A 19307-nucleotide genomic window follows, 5' to 3' on the forward strand; every position below is an offset into this window, starting at 1 on the left:
GTTAAACATCTGTTGTGATTGTAGTGGCAACAGATCCAATGCATGTTGGATCCAACACAAAATTTCCTGAGAGTTGCCCCTTCAGCAAAAGAGCAACCATTGCATGGATCATCTGGCCCTGGTTGGTTAGTCTCACTGCTTGCTTCTGGCCAGAAAGTAGAAGAGCTGATTTTACTCCAGCTCCTATGATAAAGACTAGTCCCTATCAACAAGATGTGGCCAGCCAGGTGGAGGTAAGGGCCAATCGGATTTACTGGACTGTGTGGATCAGATGGCCTGGCACCCATCTGGGTCACCACAAAGAACTGTTGTGGTTAAAGCCCAGTCGGTAACTCAGAACCACGCAGCCACTCTCTCACTCCGCCCTAACCCCCTCTCCTGGAGGGATGGGGAGAAGAATGGAAAGAATGTAACTCCCACGGGTTGAGATCAGTCCAGTAACTAAGGTATAACATAAACCCACTACTGCTACCACCAATAGTAATAACAATAAGGGAAATAACAAGGGAAAAGAATACAACTGCTCACCACCTGCTGACCGATACCCATCCCGACCTGAGCAGTGATCTAGCCCTTCCGGGTAACTGACCCCATCTATATGTGGGGCATGACGTGCTGTGGTACGGAATACCTCTTTGGCTAGTTTGGGTCAGGTGTCCTGGCTCTGCTTCCTCCTGACTTCTTGTGCCCCTCCTCCCTGGCAGAGCATGAGACTCACAAAGTCCTTGGTCAGAGTAAACATTACTTAGCAACAACTAAAAACACTGGTGTTATCAGCACTATTCCCAGGCTGAAAGTCAAAACCACAGCACTGCACCAGCTACTAAGAAGGAGAAAAAGTGACTTCTACTGCTGAACCCAGGAAACCACTTTGTACCTGGAGTGCTTTGCACCTTCCAGTACATCTGCATGGCTGGATATGTGCTCTCACTGATCCTCATCCAAACCCAAGATGATCCAGTTTGAAGGTTGTGTGGGTTGGATGCTGTGCTCTCAGCAGGGTCTTCAGAGTGAGCCTGGGCATAGGGTTATACCTGGTTTTAACAGAGATGTTTTATAATCAGGAATCTGGGAGCAGTTTTTAGGGTTGCAACCCTTAGATGGGCTGTTCTTTGGGCAAATGCAAAGGAAGTGATAGGCAAGGATTGACAGCAGCTGAGTAGAGTCGTAGTGAATAATTGCAAATGTCTTCCCAGCAAAATTTTTTTTTTGTTTGGGTTTTTTGTTACACATTATATTGGTTGCCTGTCTGTAATATTCCCAAGATTATGTTTTCTTAAACAATTGAATTTTCAACCCATATTTCAAATCTGTCAAGCTTATTTGATTATTTCTCCAATATAATCCAAGCCACTTGAAAATCTTCAACATTTAATTAATTTTCATCTGTGTTTTATTTTCAGCACTGAAAATAAAATGCTGCAGAGGCTTGTTGTGCATAGCAAATTTTGGGCTCCCAAGATGCAAGGGTTTTACTGAGGGGAGAAGAAAATCAACAGCATTGTAAACTGAAAGATTAAATCATTCTTCTCAGTTCTTTAATTCCATAAGGGAACTGTGGCTTATCCTGGAGAAAGAAAGGTGTATCAGTTGTGGCTTTAGAGGCATTTTAGAAGTATTTGGTGTGCTGAGCCTCCTAAAACATGTAGTATTACAAATTTCAAGTAAATCCAAACTCAACTCAGGCAAAGGTCCCTAGAATATCTTAAAAAGACATTCAGAGGTAACAGATCTCTTCTACAAAAAGACAGAGCAAGAGCAGCAGCATCCCCAAGAGTAGGAATAGAAGCCACTAGAAATAAGAAATTAAGATGAGCCACCATCTGTTAGCCTTCAGAGCTTCACAGAGGATGAATGTCCTGAATTACACCCCCAAATCAATAATGTGTGTGCTGTCCTTTCTGCTGCGACTGGCAAATAAGCACACTGCTGAGAGAATTTCTTTGCTTAAAATAGGAAGGGATTTTCTGGCTGTGTACTTTTGCCTTGAACAAATCTTAATGTCAGTGTTCTTCTTGTGTCTCCAACTAAGTAGTAATTCAACATTGCCCCGGGGCTGTGCAGATTAGAAATTAGGAGGGTTAGAATCACTGAATTAAGCTGGTTAGGATATCCTGGATGTCTTGAAGTACTTGCTGGTGTTACCTGGGGTTTGCACCAACACTATTTGTCTGCAGGAAGGTTACAAATGCCTCTATCAAACACTCTGAGATGGATTTACATGGGACCATTTTCATGATTTCATGTAAATGTGGTTTTCCTAGGCTTCCACCACAAAGAGGAACAAACTGTTCTGGACTTTGGTGCTTTTTTTGTAGCTTTTTTCTCTGCAGAGGAGGTAACTAAGTCTATACCTGAAAGATTATTCTCAGTGATAATCTACTGATCTAAACTGCTTTTCTTTGGGCTTGTCTCTCAGTAAATCATCTCAGATGCATCCTTCCAGAGTGAGGAGCTCAAGATTGCCTGCAAGGTAGTTCTGATGCTATTGCTGAATCTGTCAGTTGATGATGCTGCCCACCTCAGGGTCACCTTACTGCGTACGAATGTGTTGGGCAGGATTTCCATGGTTTTTATCCTATCTTATTCATTTGCTATAGTGCAAGAAGTCTTCTGACTCTTCTTGTAATTAACAATAATGAAAAAAGATTTTTAGATATTTCAGTGCTTGCTTTGTGAATTGTGTAGATTCAGTCAATGTGTCTGCTGAGGAGTACTTTTTCTTGCAAAGTTTGTAATAGGGACCCAGCTCTCGTGTCTCTTTCCTTTGGTGGGTGCTGTAAGAAGTTACCTGAAAGAACGTGAAATGCTTATGATTAATATAATTTAAAAACATTTACAGCTTATTTTTCTTTTGGATATATGCAATTATAAAAAAAAAGAAAAAAAAAGAAAAAAAACTATGGAAATATTTTTAATACGTTCATTTAATGGTGGCAGTTAAAAGGAGGGAGGCAGGAAGCTGCATTACAACAGCAGCGAGCACTGCAAAACAAGGTAATGCTTTGGAAATAGTATGGTGTCTTCATGAAAAAGATATTATTATGACAATTTGCTGTCAAGTGCAGTAGACATCTGTTAGAGACAAAACACCTGACTTCAGTTGGTTTTGGAGATGCTGTAAATACCAATTTAGAGAAATAAGATAAAATGGACTGTGCATGCAAATGTGACTTGTCATTTCATTTAACACTACTGTGTCTTCAAAATACTGATCAGTGTTTAAGGAACTCTTGAGATACAGCATGAGAGTCAGTCGCAAACATCTTTCATTTTCTAGGCATGTTATTAGCAGCTTGTGAGAGAGAATGGTTTTTGGTTGAATTTATTCTGGTGCCCACAGTGATGAATTTGTAGTTTCAGTCAGGATGCAGAAGCAAAAGTTGGGCTTGGTGCACCCATTCTGGGATTGTCCACAGATGCTGAGGGATAGCTTCCCATGAAACCTCCCAGAGAATGGGGAAAAAAGGTGTTGGAGAGAAACTCCTTGACAGTAAACTGTTTTGAAGAGGTAACAATTATATTGCAAATCACAGGCAGTTTGATTTTATCTGTGTTGCAAATGCAGGATCATAGAAACAAAACACGCAGGGTACACAGGTGTGAGACCTCTTGCAACAGCCATTAAATAACCTATATGACATTTTTGGAGAAGATGTGTGAGTTGAAAGGTACAGAAGCTTTCCCTTAGGACTTGGGTATAATTTGGTTTGCAAATATGAAGAAATATCAAATGCTACAGCAGAAAAAAAATCCATAACATACTAAAATGTTAATAGCAGGTGTAGGTTTTCTCCATAGGCCGGCACAAAGAGATCACAGCTGGGCAGTGTGGAATCCTCTGTGTTGAGCTGAATAATCAAAACTGTGCCTGCTTAAAGTTTAGTGATGTTTCCAAAGCGGTTTGTGCTATTGAGCATTCGCAGCTCTTTGGGATCAGTTATCATTTTCAAGATGAATAATCTTGAATAGACGCATGTAAAATGGGTGAAGGGGTTTACATACCAGCTAATTTCTCTCCCTCCCACTCCTCATGACAGCGACAATTTAGTTTTTTTAAAAAATCCGACAATCTCCTCAGTGACTGCAAAACGAGGAAGGCTGTCTGTCATAATGAATCCCTGTCAGGGAAAGACAGGGACTAACAGAAGCAAGGGAAGATCATGTTCCACAGCACCCAAGCAGCCTGTTGAACATAAACAGAGCCTAGACCAAAATAGGGTGTGCAACCACATCCTTTTGCAATCATTTTGCATACCCCCTATACATTCCCCACAGGGAAATCAGAGTATTTGCCTTGTGATGTCAGCAGGCCACTTAATCCATTAAGATTGTTATTATCTTTTCATCATGAGAGGAAAAAAATATGCAACTTTTTGTGCTTGTTTTACTTTAGATTTTTGTTCATAAGGAAAAAGATCAGTTCATTTGAAGTTGGACTCAATGATCCTTGTGGGTCCCATTCAACTTGAGATATTCTATGATTCTATGATTTGTTTTCTGCATCACCCCCATTTTCATAGGTATAGCAGCTCTTAGTATATAGCCAGATGTCTGGGAGAAAAAAAAAATTAACTGCAAACCAATTTGAGGAGTTTATTTACCAGAATAAGATCTGTGTTACAAGTAGAAAAGCTTTAAAACTGTAGCTATAACATTTTCACCCGTTTTGAGATTAAAAATTGAAAATGACTGTAATGCTTTTGTAGCTTTAGCGCAGCAGACAAGGCATCTGCAACACCTGCAGAACAAATCTGTTCTCTTCCTCAGAGCTGCATTGTATGAGCTGTTTTCAAGGCCAGACGTTAAGTGTAATTAATGTGAGCGTGAGTGTTGCTCTCCATCTTCCTTTCTCCTTTTCCGTATTATTCTTTAAGCTAAGCAGGACATGCAGGAAATTGCTTCAGGAAAACTGGTTTTGTCTTACCAATGACATTTATAATAGGGTAAGGACTGAGTATCTAGAGAACTAAGTGCATATTTTCTGCCACTTGTATTGTGGTGGGAATTACACATGAGAAAAAACAAAAACAAAAACTTAATAGTTTCTACTCCAACTAATACCTATTTATCTAACAGTAAAGAAGAACTGTATTTTGATGCAGGTTTGCAATACAAAATGAATTTTGCATTACATATACAATATGTAATGAATTTTGTGTTACATACACAATATGTAACTCAGTCCTCACACTTGCTTCTTTTGCACAGTCTCTTGCACAGAGACATCCAGCAGTTGTGCTGGCCTCAGGCAAGTTCTCAGTTGTTCTCACCTTTCAAAAGATACTTCCCGTCCTACCACCTCTTCAAATATTTTTGCATTTTCTTCCCAGCAAGCTAATACATGGTCCAGTCACTGGATTATCGCAGCGCTCTGGCATTGCTGGGCACTTCTGATACTGGATAATCCCCAGTCTCTGAGCACCCTGCGAGCTGGTTTTGCTGATGACCTGAAACTCAGCATGCAATCTGCTTACTAGGATGTAAATACATTTTTAAAGTACTGGAATGAAATCGCACAGATGCGATAGTGCAGACCACAAGAGACAGGTCTTGCTTTGTGCTTCTGCTCTCTACTTTCCTCACTTTGGTTAGGATTTATTCCATAATCAGCATTTTTTTCACTCTGTATGGCTGTGTTAACATACATGCAGACAGGGACAGGATCTGTCCCTGAAGAATTAAATATGGTTTTGGAGCAACAGAGATTTTTTAGTTTGTTCCTTCTGAAACTATCTTCTACAAGATCCCACTTTAAGGGATACCGATCAGATCTCAGGGCAGATGTCAACACTGGAAATGTGGGGTTCTCTGGTGCAACATCTTCCAGTTAAAGAAGGCAAAGAGAAGACAACATGAAAGATTACACAGTAAATTTTTGTAAACTTTCATCAATCAGGCTGCAACCACATCTCTTAGTTCTCTTTTTTTTAAGGCCATGATCCTGACAGAGGCAGCAGTCCCTACTTGACACATCTGGATGGCCAGTGGGAGACTGCCTGTATGTAGCATTGCCAACTTGAGTTGTTCAAAACATCATTTTTTGTGAGTATGAAGCATCAGATTCTGCTAGGTAAGATTTAGCTTTAGTTCTTTCGGAGCAGAGAGACAGTGCTGTAGGTGTATCCCAAATGTGGTAACGCAAGGACATTAGCATTTTTCAACTTTCACTCCAATTGGATGCAAAATAAAGAGTTTCAGGGAATGCAGACAGACTGCATTTCATTTTACTGCTCTGTCTTGATTTTTAAACTGTGCTTGCCCATCAAGGCAGAGACCAGTGACATCCAATAGTAAAAGGTAAATGGTTTGTTTTGGAGTTATCCCACAAGGAATGCTGGATGAACAATTTCAGTGAACACCCTTCAAAAGTTTGGGGAATATCTCTTGAAATGCATTTAGAAAGTGAATAGCTGCTTTTGTGTTGGGCTGAAAAACACAACAAGGACCCTGAACAGTTTTCATGTGTGTCAGGAGATAAACGTCCTATTAGAGTGCTGGCATCTCTGCCACTGAGTATTTTCTAGGTAAAATCAACCTCGTCAGTACAGCTAGTATTATTTGGAAGCCCCTGCTGGTTTAGGACAACAGTAACCCCATGGGATGAATCAAAGGGCTGAATAAGAGTTGGATGTTACTTCTGCCAGAAAGTTGAGAGCAGTTCAGTGACTGCAGATCACTAGGGATGGAAACCTGACAATTCACTCATCCTCCCACTACCTTCAGGTTGGCCATGTCTTTGTTTTTTGTGTTGGGATGGAGATTCAACATGGACATTTTGGTGCAGCTGTTTTCCCCAGCTTTGGCAGCTTCTGTTCAGCATGTTGAGTTCTCTGTGAAAATGTGTCACTTTCAGAGCCAACCAGAATAGCTTCTCTGCCATTCCTGTAGACAGCCAGCAATTCCCTGCGGTGCCCTCACTGGGTATTTGGACGGTCATCTGCTACAAAATGTTATGTAGCTGAATAGTGTAGAAAATAGCCAGCAAAAAGTCACCTTTCCATGCCAGCATGTGAAGCTTCTCTACCAGTGCAGCTACTTCTCCTTTTTGTGGTCAGAGTCTAATGAGGCTTGGGGATCCTGGAGAAGGTCAGAGGTTGCTCCTCATCCTGTTGCCTGCAATGGCAGTCACACATCTGTGATAAATCATTGTGATGTTTGTGGACTGATTTTTTAAAAAATACCATGTTGGCATTTGCTGTTAAAATTAAATTTCCTTAAGTTAGGGATCTGGTTTGCCGTGTTAGGTTCTACCTTTGCAGGGTGGTCTGCATCTTCGTGCGGATCTTGGACTGCACTTTTGCAAAGGAGACCTGAAAAGTAGGCATAAATATTTTGGTAGAAATATTTTTTAACACCTGCATGACCATAAGTAACTTCAAGGAGCAGGGAGGGCAGCAGATGAGTAGAAGGTCAGGTGTGAAAACAACTTGGAGCTCCATTTGCTACGATTTCTTCTATCATAAATAAGGAACACATCTAAACTCAAGTGCTGAATATTCTCTTCCATATATTTTCAGACTTTTTTAGAAAATTGTAGAGATCAGAGTACAGTTTTTCTTACCTCTTGCTGTGCTGCAACATATTCAAAGATTTTATTTGAGTCTTGCGCTCCTGATTCTCTCTTTAGCATGTGTTTTCCCACTTGGAGCAATTTGCAGGTCACCTGTTTTCTTCTGTTCTTCTAGAGCCGAGGCTTCATTTCCCTTTGAATGCAAGTACCCACATGGAAATAATCTCCAAAACATTGATTTCTGAATGCAAATCTTTAAATAGTGCAGGCAGATTTTAGAAGAAAACAAGACTATTTTATGAGTCTGTTCAATATTGTTATGAAGAGAGTGGTGGTATATTTTTATTGACCTGGACAATCAAACCAGATGTTCAATATTGTCTTGTACACTTGAACATCTTTTCTAATCTTGTTCTTCTGTCGGTGTTATCCTTAGCTCTATTTGCCTGACTTCGTAACATCTTTTAACAGGTCAATAAATGCTTTCTCCCCACTGTTTTATAAAGGTATTTTTTCAATAAAGGGTTTTTTTTTGGTATTAAACTGATGGGCAGTCCTGTAAGACCTCTTTTGAGACTCAAATATAATTTGGTTGTATTGTCACTTCAGCCACAACCAGCTGTTAAGGAGGATACTGGACCATCATAAACTATCACAAATCTGTGATAGTGTGTATTTCTCAGATGTGATATGATGCAGTTGGAGTTTGTTTTGTCGACAACTTGATTTTCCTATTATCTGCTCCATTGCTGTGTTAAAGTTGTAAGTATTTCTGTAGGACATTTTCCTCTTTACTTAATATTCTAAGTTATCAAAAGTAAGCTGTGGAATTTCTTCAGAGCTGATATCTATTTCTCTGTATCTCAAACATTTGATGTAAAATAGGTGTCTTCCACTACTCTCCCTTGGATTGCACAGATAGAATTACCTGTAAAAAAATACTCTGTGATGCATTCTCTTGTGTGCAACCACAGTAAAATTTGACCAGATATCTGGGAATATTATCTTCTCCCATAAGTTTATTCCTCATTTGGGAATGCTAGAGTTGGTATAATGAACTTTCATTTTATACTTAGGCCCAGACATAATATAATTCCTTTTTAGTTGCTTCTGTTTGATCTTGTTACATTGTGAAGCCATGTGTTTCTAGTGAAAAAGAGTGTTCCCTAAGGAATAAACAAAAGATGTTAAGAGCATGAACAATCATATTTTTCTGCACTTAGTTGTCCAGTTTCATTTTGTCATCATTTAATACATTCAGCTGAAGTTTTGTTGTTTTTTTTAAACAGAGAATGAAAGTTTCCCAGCTTTCTAATTTCACTGCATCATGGCATATTGCTTAAGTTAATAAAAGCAAATTCTGCTTTACTTGTGCACACAAATTCAGTTCACCAGGCACTTTGTGCTTTTCCCCAGAGAAGAACCCCAAGCATTTGCTATCAAGCTCACGGAGTAGTCTTCAGACCTCCCTTTGCTTTTGTGGGTGGAGTTTGGGTGCAAAAACAGCCACCAAATTGTGCATCCAGGAGGTGTTTAAGAGTCCTGAAAAAGGTGGGGTGATTGCCCCAAAGGCACATGCCAGGGCTTGCTTTCCAGAGTTCAGGGCTGCAAAAAGTGGTGGATTTGGTTTATTTGGTTTGGGTTTTTTAGCTCTTCAAAATGTAGAGGATAACTTATGCAGTTATGTGTCCAAAGTAAGTGACGCCTTACGTGAAAGCAAAAACATGATTTATTCTGGGTTATATTTACCTCTCTGTAGGAGACTCCTCCCAACACCTCACTCACTCCTTGCTTTGCACCTGATCATCAGTGTTGCTGAAATCAGAGCAATACATTGGGGATCTCAATTTAATATTAGGAGCATAGGACTGTGTTTGCAGCATGTAATAGGAGGTGATAAAGCATCTCTTGAGTGAGCTGTTCTTGGAAATAGCCTTGGTAGAGCTGTATTAGCTCAGACTAATATTTCATGTAGATGCATTGCTAATTAGTCTACCAATCGCAGGCATTTTTAATTAAAGCATGTATAGTGCTGCTTTTCTGCCTGTGGAGTGTACGTTGTGTCTATGTGTTTCATTTAGTATCACTTGGGAATATTGATGAGCATTGATGTTTTGTGGAAAATAAAGAATGAGAAATGAAGATATTGCAGAATCACAGACTGGTTGGGGTTTGCAAGGACCTCTGGAGGTCATCTGGTCCAACTCCACTGTTCAAGCAGGGCCATCTAGTGTTGGTTACTCAGGACCACGTCCAGATGGATTTTGAATATGTCCAAAGACAGAGACTCCACACTCGTGCTATGCAGGCTGTAAGGTAATAGAGATGCAGCTTCAAGGTCAGGGGAGTCGCAGGAGATTTGGAGACCCAACTTCATATCCATCATCCTGAACGATTTAAATCTCAGTCCTGGTGACCCAGGGGCTGATGGGCTCTTTATTGCTGCATTACCCACACATCTTGACAGGCAGGTCCAGCCTGGGAGAGCTTTGCCAAGAGAAATGCTACCTTACATGTGGAAAAGTGCCTTTTTGGCAAAAGAAATGAAACAAACTTGAATGTAAAACTCCTGGAGAAGTCTGTGGTAATTTTTACAGTGGGTCCATCTTGGGTTGGGCAGTGTCTATGCTGTCCCCCTGGACTTCGCAGCTGCTTCATGCTCTGCATTTTTATGTCAGTGTGTTTTTTCTGTCAGTCTTTTGTCTGTGGCTGGTTAAAGCTGATCTTTTCTGCTGCCTGCACCCCTTCTTTCTTTTTGTTTTTAATTTGTATCCAATGGGACGGAAGCAGATCAGGAAAAAAACTGCACAGTCACACATGTGACTGAGCAGGTTTGCAGCACAGATTAATTCCAGTAAATCTTTGATTTATTCTTAGTTGACTACCAGCTTTACAAGTGGTTCTCCAGATGTTTACTATAAGTGGTCCTCCATCAAAACATAATATATCTTGGCTGCTAGAAGATGATAATATTCCCATTATATATGCTATGTTTCTGGTGAACGCCAGTGAGGGCAAAATATCTCTGGAAGACAGATGAACTAGATGCAGCTAGATTTATGACATATATAGAGGGATCAATTAATCAAGGTTTCTCTTGTATTGCAGTGTTCCTACATTCCAGAGCCTTCCCGAGGAGATACTTAGTAAGCTTGCAGATGTCCTTGAAGAGGTAAGTGCTTTTAATTTTGAGAGCTAATGAGTGTCTGTGAGCCTTCTGGTGGCAATATCGAGGCTCTTTTTTCCAAATGGACAAATTTGCTCCCAGTTATGGTTGAATGTTTCAGCACGTTGAGATGATGAGCTGTGGGGAGAATGAATCCAGTTTTGAACAGGGCTTATGTATTTTTAATCGGATTTCTGTCCAACCGTGGAGTGAAACAGTATTTTCATGTGGTGCGCAGAAGGGAAACCACTTTCTTTAGGCCCTAGTTCAGTGCTGAAGAAGGAGGGATGTGAAAACACTGCCTCCTTTCAAATTTGGTGGGACACTCATGTTAGAGGGCGATATCACGCCTTAAAGGAAGTGTCATAGAAAAGCTGCTAAGAGTTACAGCAGAGAGGGGCAATGTAGCATGTGTTGAGATATTTGATGGCCTGGACACAGCTGTGCTTTGCCTTCCTGGCTATAACTAGAATCTCATTAGTGTCAGGCTTTTCATGGCTCTTCATTGAAAAAAAAAAACCAAACTGCAAAGACCAAAAGAACCCAGACAACCACCAAACCAAAAACCCCAAACAGAAAATCCTAACCAAAATACCCCTCCCAAAACCTGCATCCTCCCCCCCCCCCAAAAAAAAAACCCAGTCTCTCAAAACCAAAAACCTTAACCTTGCTCTGAAAGTGAATGTGTAAACTTAATGTAAAATATTTGAGTTGCATTGCAGGCGCTTTGTCCACATAGTTTATGCACATAGCGCTCTGTTCAGGGCCTGCAGAATTGCATGTGATTAAATATTACAGAAGCTGTTAATAAACCATCTCAAAATGTAGCCCTGTATGATTTAACTTTAGGAAATCTCTGTGTATGACAGTATTGTATTTCATTCCTGCTTGTTTTTTCTTATACATGCTTTGCCATCAAGAAAAATATTCATGTGCACTACCTCTGCCATTTATTTTAAGAAATGACACTGCTGCCATATAAGTTGATTTTCTTTTTCGAAGCATTGCTAGGACATTGTTACTTCTTTGCCTCTTTATTTAGTGTACAGATAAATTTTGTAACTTGAGCAAATCAGCTGTTTGTCATACAGAATAATTGCATATTCATAGATAAGCTTTATTTCCTTTACTGCTGGAGAAGTGCTCAGATTTAGAGAGAAAAGGCATATTAAATTGATATGCTATGAATTAAATTTGCCTATCTCAAAACTGCATGCCTAACCAGAAACAGTTTAATTTCCTTGGATCTTGTAACGAGCATTAAGCTCCTTATCAAGAGTTAAAGAAAAGAATAAAGTATAAAACTTTTCCAGGGACACTTAAAGTTTCAGGGCAGGAGGGGAAAAGATAATAAACATTAATGAAGATATGAGGCACCAAATCAGTGGAGATAACATCTGTGGAGATAACTCTGTGCCTTAGGGTGGATGATATAGCGTAGCAGGAGAGGCTGGTTGTCCCAGTCTGTACTGAGATATGGCTCCCAGTTTCCTACTTGGAATCACTCTTGTTATAACCTCTGGGTTTATCTCCGAATTAACATGCCACATTTTACATAAACTAAGAAGTCATTCTGCTATGACATTATTAAGCATCTTGTGTTTAATAGTATCTAACCTATTGAAACTAAGCAACAATAACTTTTATTCTCTCTGTTGGTGTAACAAGGACTGGATAAAAGTGACTGATTTGGCACAGCTTGAGGTAGAGAGGGGGAAATCTCTTTCTTAATGTCAAGATTTCATGCAGCTTTTCTTTTGTTACAGTGCTGTGAATAATGCAACACTTCTGTCCTACATTCTTTACATAATTTCCAAAAACTGTTAACTAAAATCCAGAAGCAAGAAAAAAAGCTCGTTTAATTGCCTGTTACCCAAAACAACTTGGAAATGGCTTTATAAAAACAGTGGGGAGGAAGAAAGATTAGTGTTTGAAAGATAATTTCATTTTTAGCATTGATGGAAATACTACAAGATGTTCCTTTGATAACTCAAGAATTAAAAAGAAAACAACTAAAAACAGGGGAGTTTCATTTTCTCTTGCAGTGGCTTGTAGTATCCCGTCAATGAAATTGCTCATAATACATATACATGAGAAGAGAAACAATTCTGTTGGGTTCAGTTTTAGTGCATTCAATCCCAAGCTACCAATATGCTGGTTTTGCCAAGAAATCTCCAAGGTATTAGCTTTTTAGGTCATCATTTACCCCATTTCCAGGGCCTTGTTTTGGGGATGGAGGTTTCTCCATCTGTAGACCATTCCAGTTGACACTAATCTCAAAGCAGCTTTAGGTTGCACCTATAGCCCCACTCCCAGGATTTGGGAGTCACTACTAGACCCTGGTACAGCTTTTCCCAATACTAAAACCTGACCTTTTTCTTCTCTTCCATTACATTTTTTTTAATATAGTAATATTTCTCAACATTACTTATTAACAAGTATCAATATAATGTATAGATTACTTTAGTAACATCTCTAAAACTTGTGTATGCTGCAGTGATTTTTCACCACACCAGGAAGCTGAGCATCCCTTCCAACACAGTTTGATTTAGTTTGGATGCTTTTCCAGCTATCTCTGCTGGAAAAGCACTGCTCGGCCCCTGATTTTATTGTGTTGTTTATCCTTGTGCTTGCCAAGCATGTGTGAGTCAATAAGTAATATGTTTCTGCAGCTCAAGACTTAATTTTTGGTTTAATTGTGTTTTGCTAGCTCAGCATCTTAAGGAGATGAGGTTTATGTCCTTATGTAGGACAGTCCTCTCAAATATTTGCAGTTGCTCACCATCCAGAGAGAACTTGACAGCCTTCAGAGGTGGACCTGTGCAAACCTCATGAAATTCAACAAGGCCAAGTGCAAGGTCCTGCACCCAGACTGGGGCTGTCCCTAGCACAGCTAGGCTGGGTGGAGACTGGATTGAGGGCAGCCCTGAGGAGAGGGACTTGGGTCTGAAAAGCTCAGCATGAGCTGTCAGGGTGCACCTGCAGCCCAGAAAGTCAACCATATTCTGAGCTGCATCAAAAGAAACATGACCAGCAGGTTGAGGGGCGGGGATTCTCCCACTCTACGGGGCATTGCTGCCCTGATGGAAATTTGGGCAGAAAGGGAAGAGAATCTTACCACGCTTCAGGTCTCTGAGAGTTTTCACCTTTCTTTTCTTGTGGGAATGTCAAAACCAGTATTTTATAAGCACTTTGAGGTATTGTAAAAAGCCCTTTTGGATCATGGTACTGTTAATATTTCATGGACAATGTGCATCTGGTGTCTCACCCAGTGATAATCTGGAAGGTACTGATATTGCCAGTATTTTTAGTCTTTATGGATTAACTCTGTTAGTTAAATGAAAGTACCTTCTGAAGAGAGTAGGATGGTGAGTCTTACACACCAGGTGAGAGAATAAAAAAGGGAATTTATGGTCATAGAGGAGAAAAAAACAAAAAAAAAACACAAATACCCAACCTGTGTTATAATTTCTTAAGACATAACTCCTCATGGTAAACGTATAGGTTCTTTGTCTCCCTATAGCATAGCAAAGTACATATAAAACATGTGTTTGCCCACTGTTAAGCACCTTCACTTCGTCTTGGCAATTAGGAGTTAAATTATTCATTGCAGCTGCTGGCATACAGGTGATTTTTCTGTTTATCCCCCCCACCCCACTCCCCAGACTCAAACTACTAATTCTGTTTCAAAGAAGAAGTTTGCTTTATCTGTGTGGGGGATGGACCTGGTTATTTGCCTTAATATTTGTCTCAGCAATGTTGATTATGCAGGGGTTTCAAGGTAGAGGAAAGGGGCGGAAATTTGGAGAGCCTGGGAGAGTTTTGTAGTTATAAATACTCAAAGGGGGGTTGAATTAAGGTTACCCTTGCATTTTTGACAAGCATTTTCTAAATCCTGTGTCCCTGATGTTTCTTCACCATTTGGGATTTAGTGTACTAATGCATGTACAATGTTATATGTATGAATCTGGGCAGTTCAAGAGACAGAAAGCAACAGATGTGATTTTTACTTGGCAACCAAAATAATGGATGTTCTTTTTGTGCAGCTAATGTCAGAACTCAACTACATCAAATTGTTTATTGTATGTTTTGTATCCAGAGATCTAGATAATTTTTTGCTATATTATTGCTATATGTATATAATTTTTATGATACGTTGCAAATATGTAATATTACATATGCAATATTGTCGTGGTTTAAACCCAGTCAGGCAATTTGTTCACTCACTTCCCCCCCACTTCTTGCCCTCCCCCTGCTCCCGGAGGGACGGAGAGGAGAGTCAAAAACAATGCAACTCCCACGGGTTGAGATAAGAACAGTTTAGTAACTAAGGTATAACACAAATCACTACTGCTACCACCAATGATAATAATGATAAAGGAAATAACAAGGGAAGAGAATGCAACACCTCACCACCAGCCAACCGATAACTCACCCCCCAGGCCTGACCAAGCACTGACCCATACCTCCTCCAACCCTGCAGACCCCCAGCCCTTCCGGCTAACTCCCAGTTACATCCTGGGCATGACGTGCTGTGGTATGGAATACCTCTTTGGTCAGTTTGGGTCAGGTGTCCTGTCTCTGCTTCCTCCCAGCTTCCCCTCCTCCCTGACAGAGCATGAGGCTCACAAAGTCCTTGGCCAAACCAAAACATCCTTGTTATCAGCTCTGTTCCCAAGCCAAAAGTCAAAACACTGCACTGCAGCAGCTATCAAGAAGGAGAAAAATGACTGCTACTGCTGAACCCAGGACAAATATAAAAGAAATATTTAAATATACTATAAATTAGACTAATTGCCCTGAATCAAGTATGCCTTTATTGTTATATATTATATATAAAATATATATTATAGCATATATTATATATATTAAATATATATATATTGTTATAAACCACTTCATTAACTAGTTCTCGTTTTTTCTTGGTGAAACGGCAGAGTTTGGCTTGGGGGTGTGTTAGGCCCTGAGGCTACCATTCCCCATGTCTCCCAGATTGCATTTTGGAAATGATTTCACTAGAACCATTGATACTTTAAAAAATTATTTTAATGGATTGTGGAGGTCCAGGCACCAATGATGTGCTTCCTCCAAATGCAGACAGCTACGATTTGGCTACCTCATTGATCCCAATGTGTATATGGTCATAGAGAAGCGGCACTGCCAAACTGTTTGAGCAGTACGAGCAAAGAGAAATGTGTTAACTACCACAGGCGGATGATGCTAAGCCTAAAACCTGTGTTCTTGCAGCTTGCTGTCGCTATGCAGAGAGCTTCTTAGGAGTGTGATCTCGAAGTGATGAAAGCATAGATCACAGCGCCTGTCTGCAGCCATTTCATTAATGCCATTACAAATTTATGTAATGAGGGTTGCTTGCCACTCTTTTCTTCCCCCCCCCCCCCCCTTTTTTTCTCCCCCCCCCCCCCCAGTTAAAGAATGAAGTTAGTAAAGTGCAAATGGTAAAAGAAAACCAAAATTCATCTCTGTTGTAGTGGTACTCCTTCTGTCACAGGTCCTGATGATCTTGAAGAAAATTTCATTTAATAGATGAGCCTCACAAGCTGGCTTGGGAAGACCTGTTCTTTTTTCCGGCTTTCATACAAAGATGCCAACCATCCTTCTTGCTTCACATTGTGAAATTGGTATGGATCATAAATTTTTAGGATGCCTCTGTTTAATTAACAGAGTCTGAATACAATCCCGCTTTTATGCAGAACTGCATGGCAACAGTGAATAATTGATTAGCTTTCAATATGTTTAATTGGTTTGAATTTTCTCTGCCTAAAAAAGACTAAGGATCGTTCTTAGGTAAAGGAAACGAGGTCTGTGCAATTTTTTGCAGGTCCATCCCGCAAGTAACGGTATGTTCTGTCTGGACTGTAGCTGGTGGTAGCAGGTATTGATCTGGTTTAGAGGTACAGGCTAGATTTGAGAGGGAATTAGAAATAAACAGGAAAGAGTAAAACATTTTGGTTAGGAAAAAATATTTTTATTATTTCATTTATCTTTTTTGATTAAATGTAGCACTCTGTTAGGTGTATTTACCAAACAAAAATAAAGTTATGGAAGTGCTGCATGTAGAGGACGATAAAACTAATTCAGTCACAATTGATTCAATCGTGGACATATATGGACAAAATTTTGACTTGGCTTGTACTTACATTAATTTTTTGAATGAGATTCATGAAAACATAGCTTTGTTTTTGCAAGTGAAAAAAGCTTTCTGGTTCTGCCAGGGATAAAAAAGAAGGATTAGAAAAAAAAATGCAGTTGGAAATAATGATGTGCAAGAGTGCAATAAAGTACTCAGTCGCAATGTCTAGGGCAATGGAGTAAAATAGTGTCTTCCTCTTACGTCACTGACAAACTTTTTCTGGCCTTTAAACCTATGGAATATGTGTGTAGTGCATACATGCTGTATTTTCCACCACAAATCACAGTTGTTCAAAGAATTAAAAACAATTTCTTCCAGTGTGAGAAACAAGTAATTTTGATCTAACTGGAAAATATATATGCCTCTTTCAATTTTTATCAAAGTGCAGATGAATTACCTAAAATTGATTATAAAAAATATTAGGTTGAAAAAGAGAGAAGCATTATTATTTCTGTGTAGATGATGTGGGTGTACAGTGATGCTTACTTTAGAAGCTGCTCTAGCACTTGCATTGGGATAAATACTCTCATTTCGATATAGGTTTTTCTTTGATTTTCTTTATTGTGGGCACTGACTGTTTAAAGGCAAGTTACAAACAAGCTCATGCTTAAGTTATCAAAAGAGGAAAGGAGTTAAATATTCCCTGCAGAAGCTTGTCAGGAGCATTGTCATCCGTGTGCATGTTATAATGAGCATCCTGATTGCTCTGTTCTGGAGTAATAGAAATGAAGGAGGTGTTTCTTTATGCAGCAGTTGTAGATCTGCAAATCTTATTGTTAGAGAGTGATGCAGATGGAAAAAACTTTGTGGATTGGAGAAGACACTTGAAGTGTCCCTTGAGATTGAGACCGTCAGTGCAAGAGCAGAGCTTATGGGCTGAGAGCAAGACCAACAAGAATCTAGAAAGCTCTTCATACAAATAACAAAGGAATTGTTAAAAAATTATTGCCTGATGAAGTAGCTTGCAAGCAAACTCAAAATTTCATATGGTGAATGGTTCAGTCTAACTAGAACATATTTTTTTATTCAGATTTGAGTCTGTTTAGTTTGAAGACAAGTTAAAGGACAACAAGACAAGTCATCTGTTGAAATTTGCAACAAAACTGAATTAGCCACTTGACTCTCCCATCCTACTAAAAATTCATGTGATTATTTTGATGGTTTCCATGGCCACTCTGTCCTAGTGGAAATGAAACCCAGAAAAAACTAATGAGACGACGCTCATACAGGCACTATGGCGTGGGGTTTTATATCTACTTGTTCAGGATCTGGCACTCAAAGTGCATGCCACTGCACTTCTTTTGTTCAGTGTGAGCAGGGCTAAAAGTCACTTTTGGGCTGGGCAACGCTGGGCCTCTGCAAAGAAAAGTCAACCAAATAATGTCTTGTGTGAATAACAGGGATGGAGAAACAGAGTGGAGGGGAAACAGAAAATGGAAACTTATGAATACCCAAAATAACTGTGGGTAAATACCTAGTTAATGTGACCATGGCTGAGGAAAATAGAATGCCACTGGTTAAAATAAAGGTGCTGGAAAGTCAAGGTGTAATCAAGTCCCTGACTGATTGGCCCTTTCTTCTCAATTTTATTGTTTCCCTAGTAGAGTGTGTAGTGCAGGAAACACTGGATCTGTCTATATGAACAAAGCATCAAATTTCTTCAGAAAAACAGCATAGGAGGGTTTGTAAATAGGGAGAAAATTCTAAAAATATGGATGTAGGCTGTAGAAAAAAGATGGGATTATTAAGAATGTAAGAGGAGATGGTGGTATCTCTGTCCCTTGCAAAATGTAGATATCATAATGAACATAGGGAAAAGGGTCAGCATCCATATGACTGTGACTTTGAATGAGTTAAACATTATGTGTCCTGGCGAAGAAGGGGAAGAGGGGGTGTGTGAAAGGACATGGATGAACGAATGACATGACACACCAGAAAAATCCTCACCTGTGCAAAGGTTGCTGAGTTTGGGTCCCTGCAGACCTATGTTAAGACTTGGCTGCATTTAACTGGAAAAAAAATAAGACTTTGATTAAAAATAGCAGGATTTGTGTTGAGAATCTCCTCTGAATGCCAACTTTCCTTTTCTATTTTACTTGGGCTCCTTGCTGGTGGTAGGTAAACTGTGCTTTGAACCATTGGCATCAGTGGAAATAGAGGTTGATTCACTCTTCAACAAACCCACTAGTCAAGCAAGGGAATCCTTCTCTGCCTCATGGTAGAGGCAGATGAGGGCTTAGGCTGATGCTACTGGGCAGAAGTGGGGAGAAGCTGTGGGACAGCACCTCTGCCTTTGGCTTAGGTAGCTTGGCATGTATGAAAGCTCTGCTCTGGGTAAAGGGCAGAGACTATTTAATGGCAATTATGAAACAATGATTAAAACCATTGTAAACAAAGAAGTACCTTAAACCCTGGATGTGAATATTTTTGTGTACAACTAGGGAGATCTTTCAGTGCTGGGAATGATTATCTTTTTG

At 39.7% G+C, this 19307-nt stretch overlaps 1 protein-coding gene across 3 annotated transcripts in view; it reads left to right on the forward strand.

Annotated features, from left to right (window-relative positions):
• Nucleotides 1-19307, forward strand: part of PRKG1 (protein kinase cGMP-dependent 1) — a 476628-nt gene that overhangs the window by 327892 nt on the left and 129429 nt on the right. For all 3 annotated transcript variants that reach the window (XM_057415674.1, XM_057415673.1, XM_057415675.1), the window contains exon 5: nucleotides 10622-10685. In XM_057415674.1, the coding sequence (XP_057271657.1) occupies nucleotides 10622-10685 (64 nt within the window). The remainder of the gene's footprint in view (nucleotides 1-10621; nucleotides 10686-19307) is intronic.

Source organism: Pezoporus wallicus, unplaced genomic scaffold, assembly GCF_028554395.1.
Source record: "Pezoporus wallicus isolate ANWC-B61680 ecotype Strahan unplaced genomic scaffold, APGP_CSIRO_Pwel_v1 contig_736, whole genome shotgun sequence".
In the NCBI taxonomy this organism is placed as follows: domain Eukaryota; kingdom Metazoa; phylum Chordata; class Aves; order Psittaciformes; family Psittacidae; genus Pezoporus; species Pezoporus wallicus.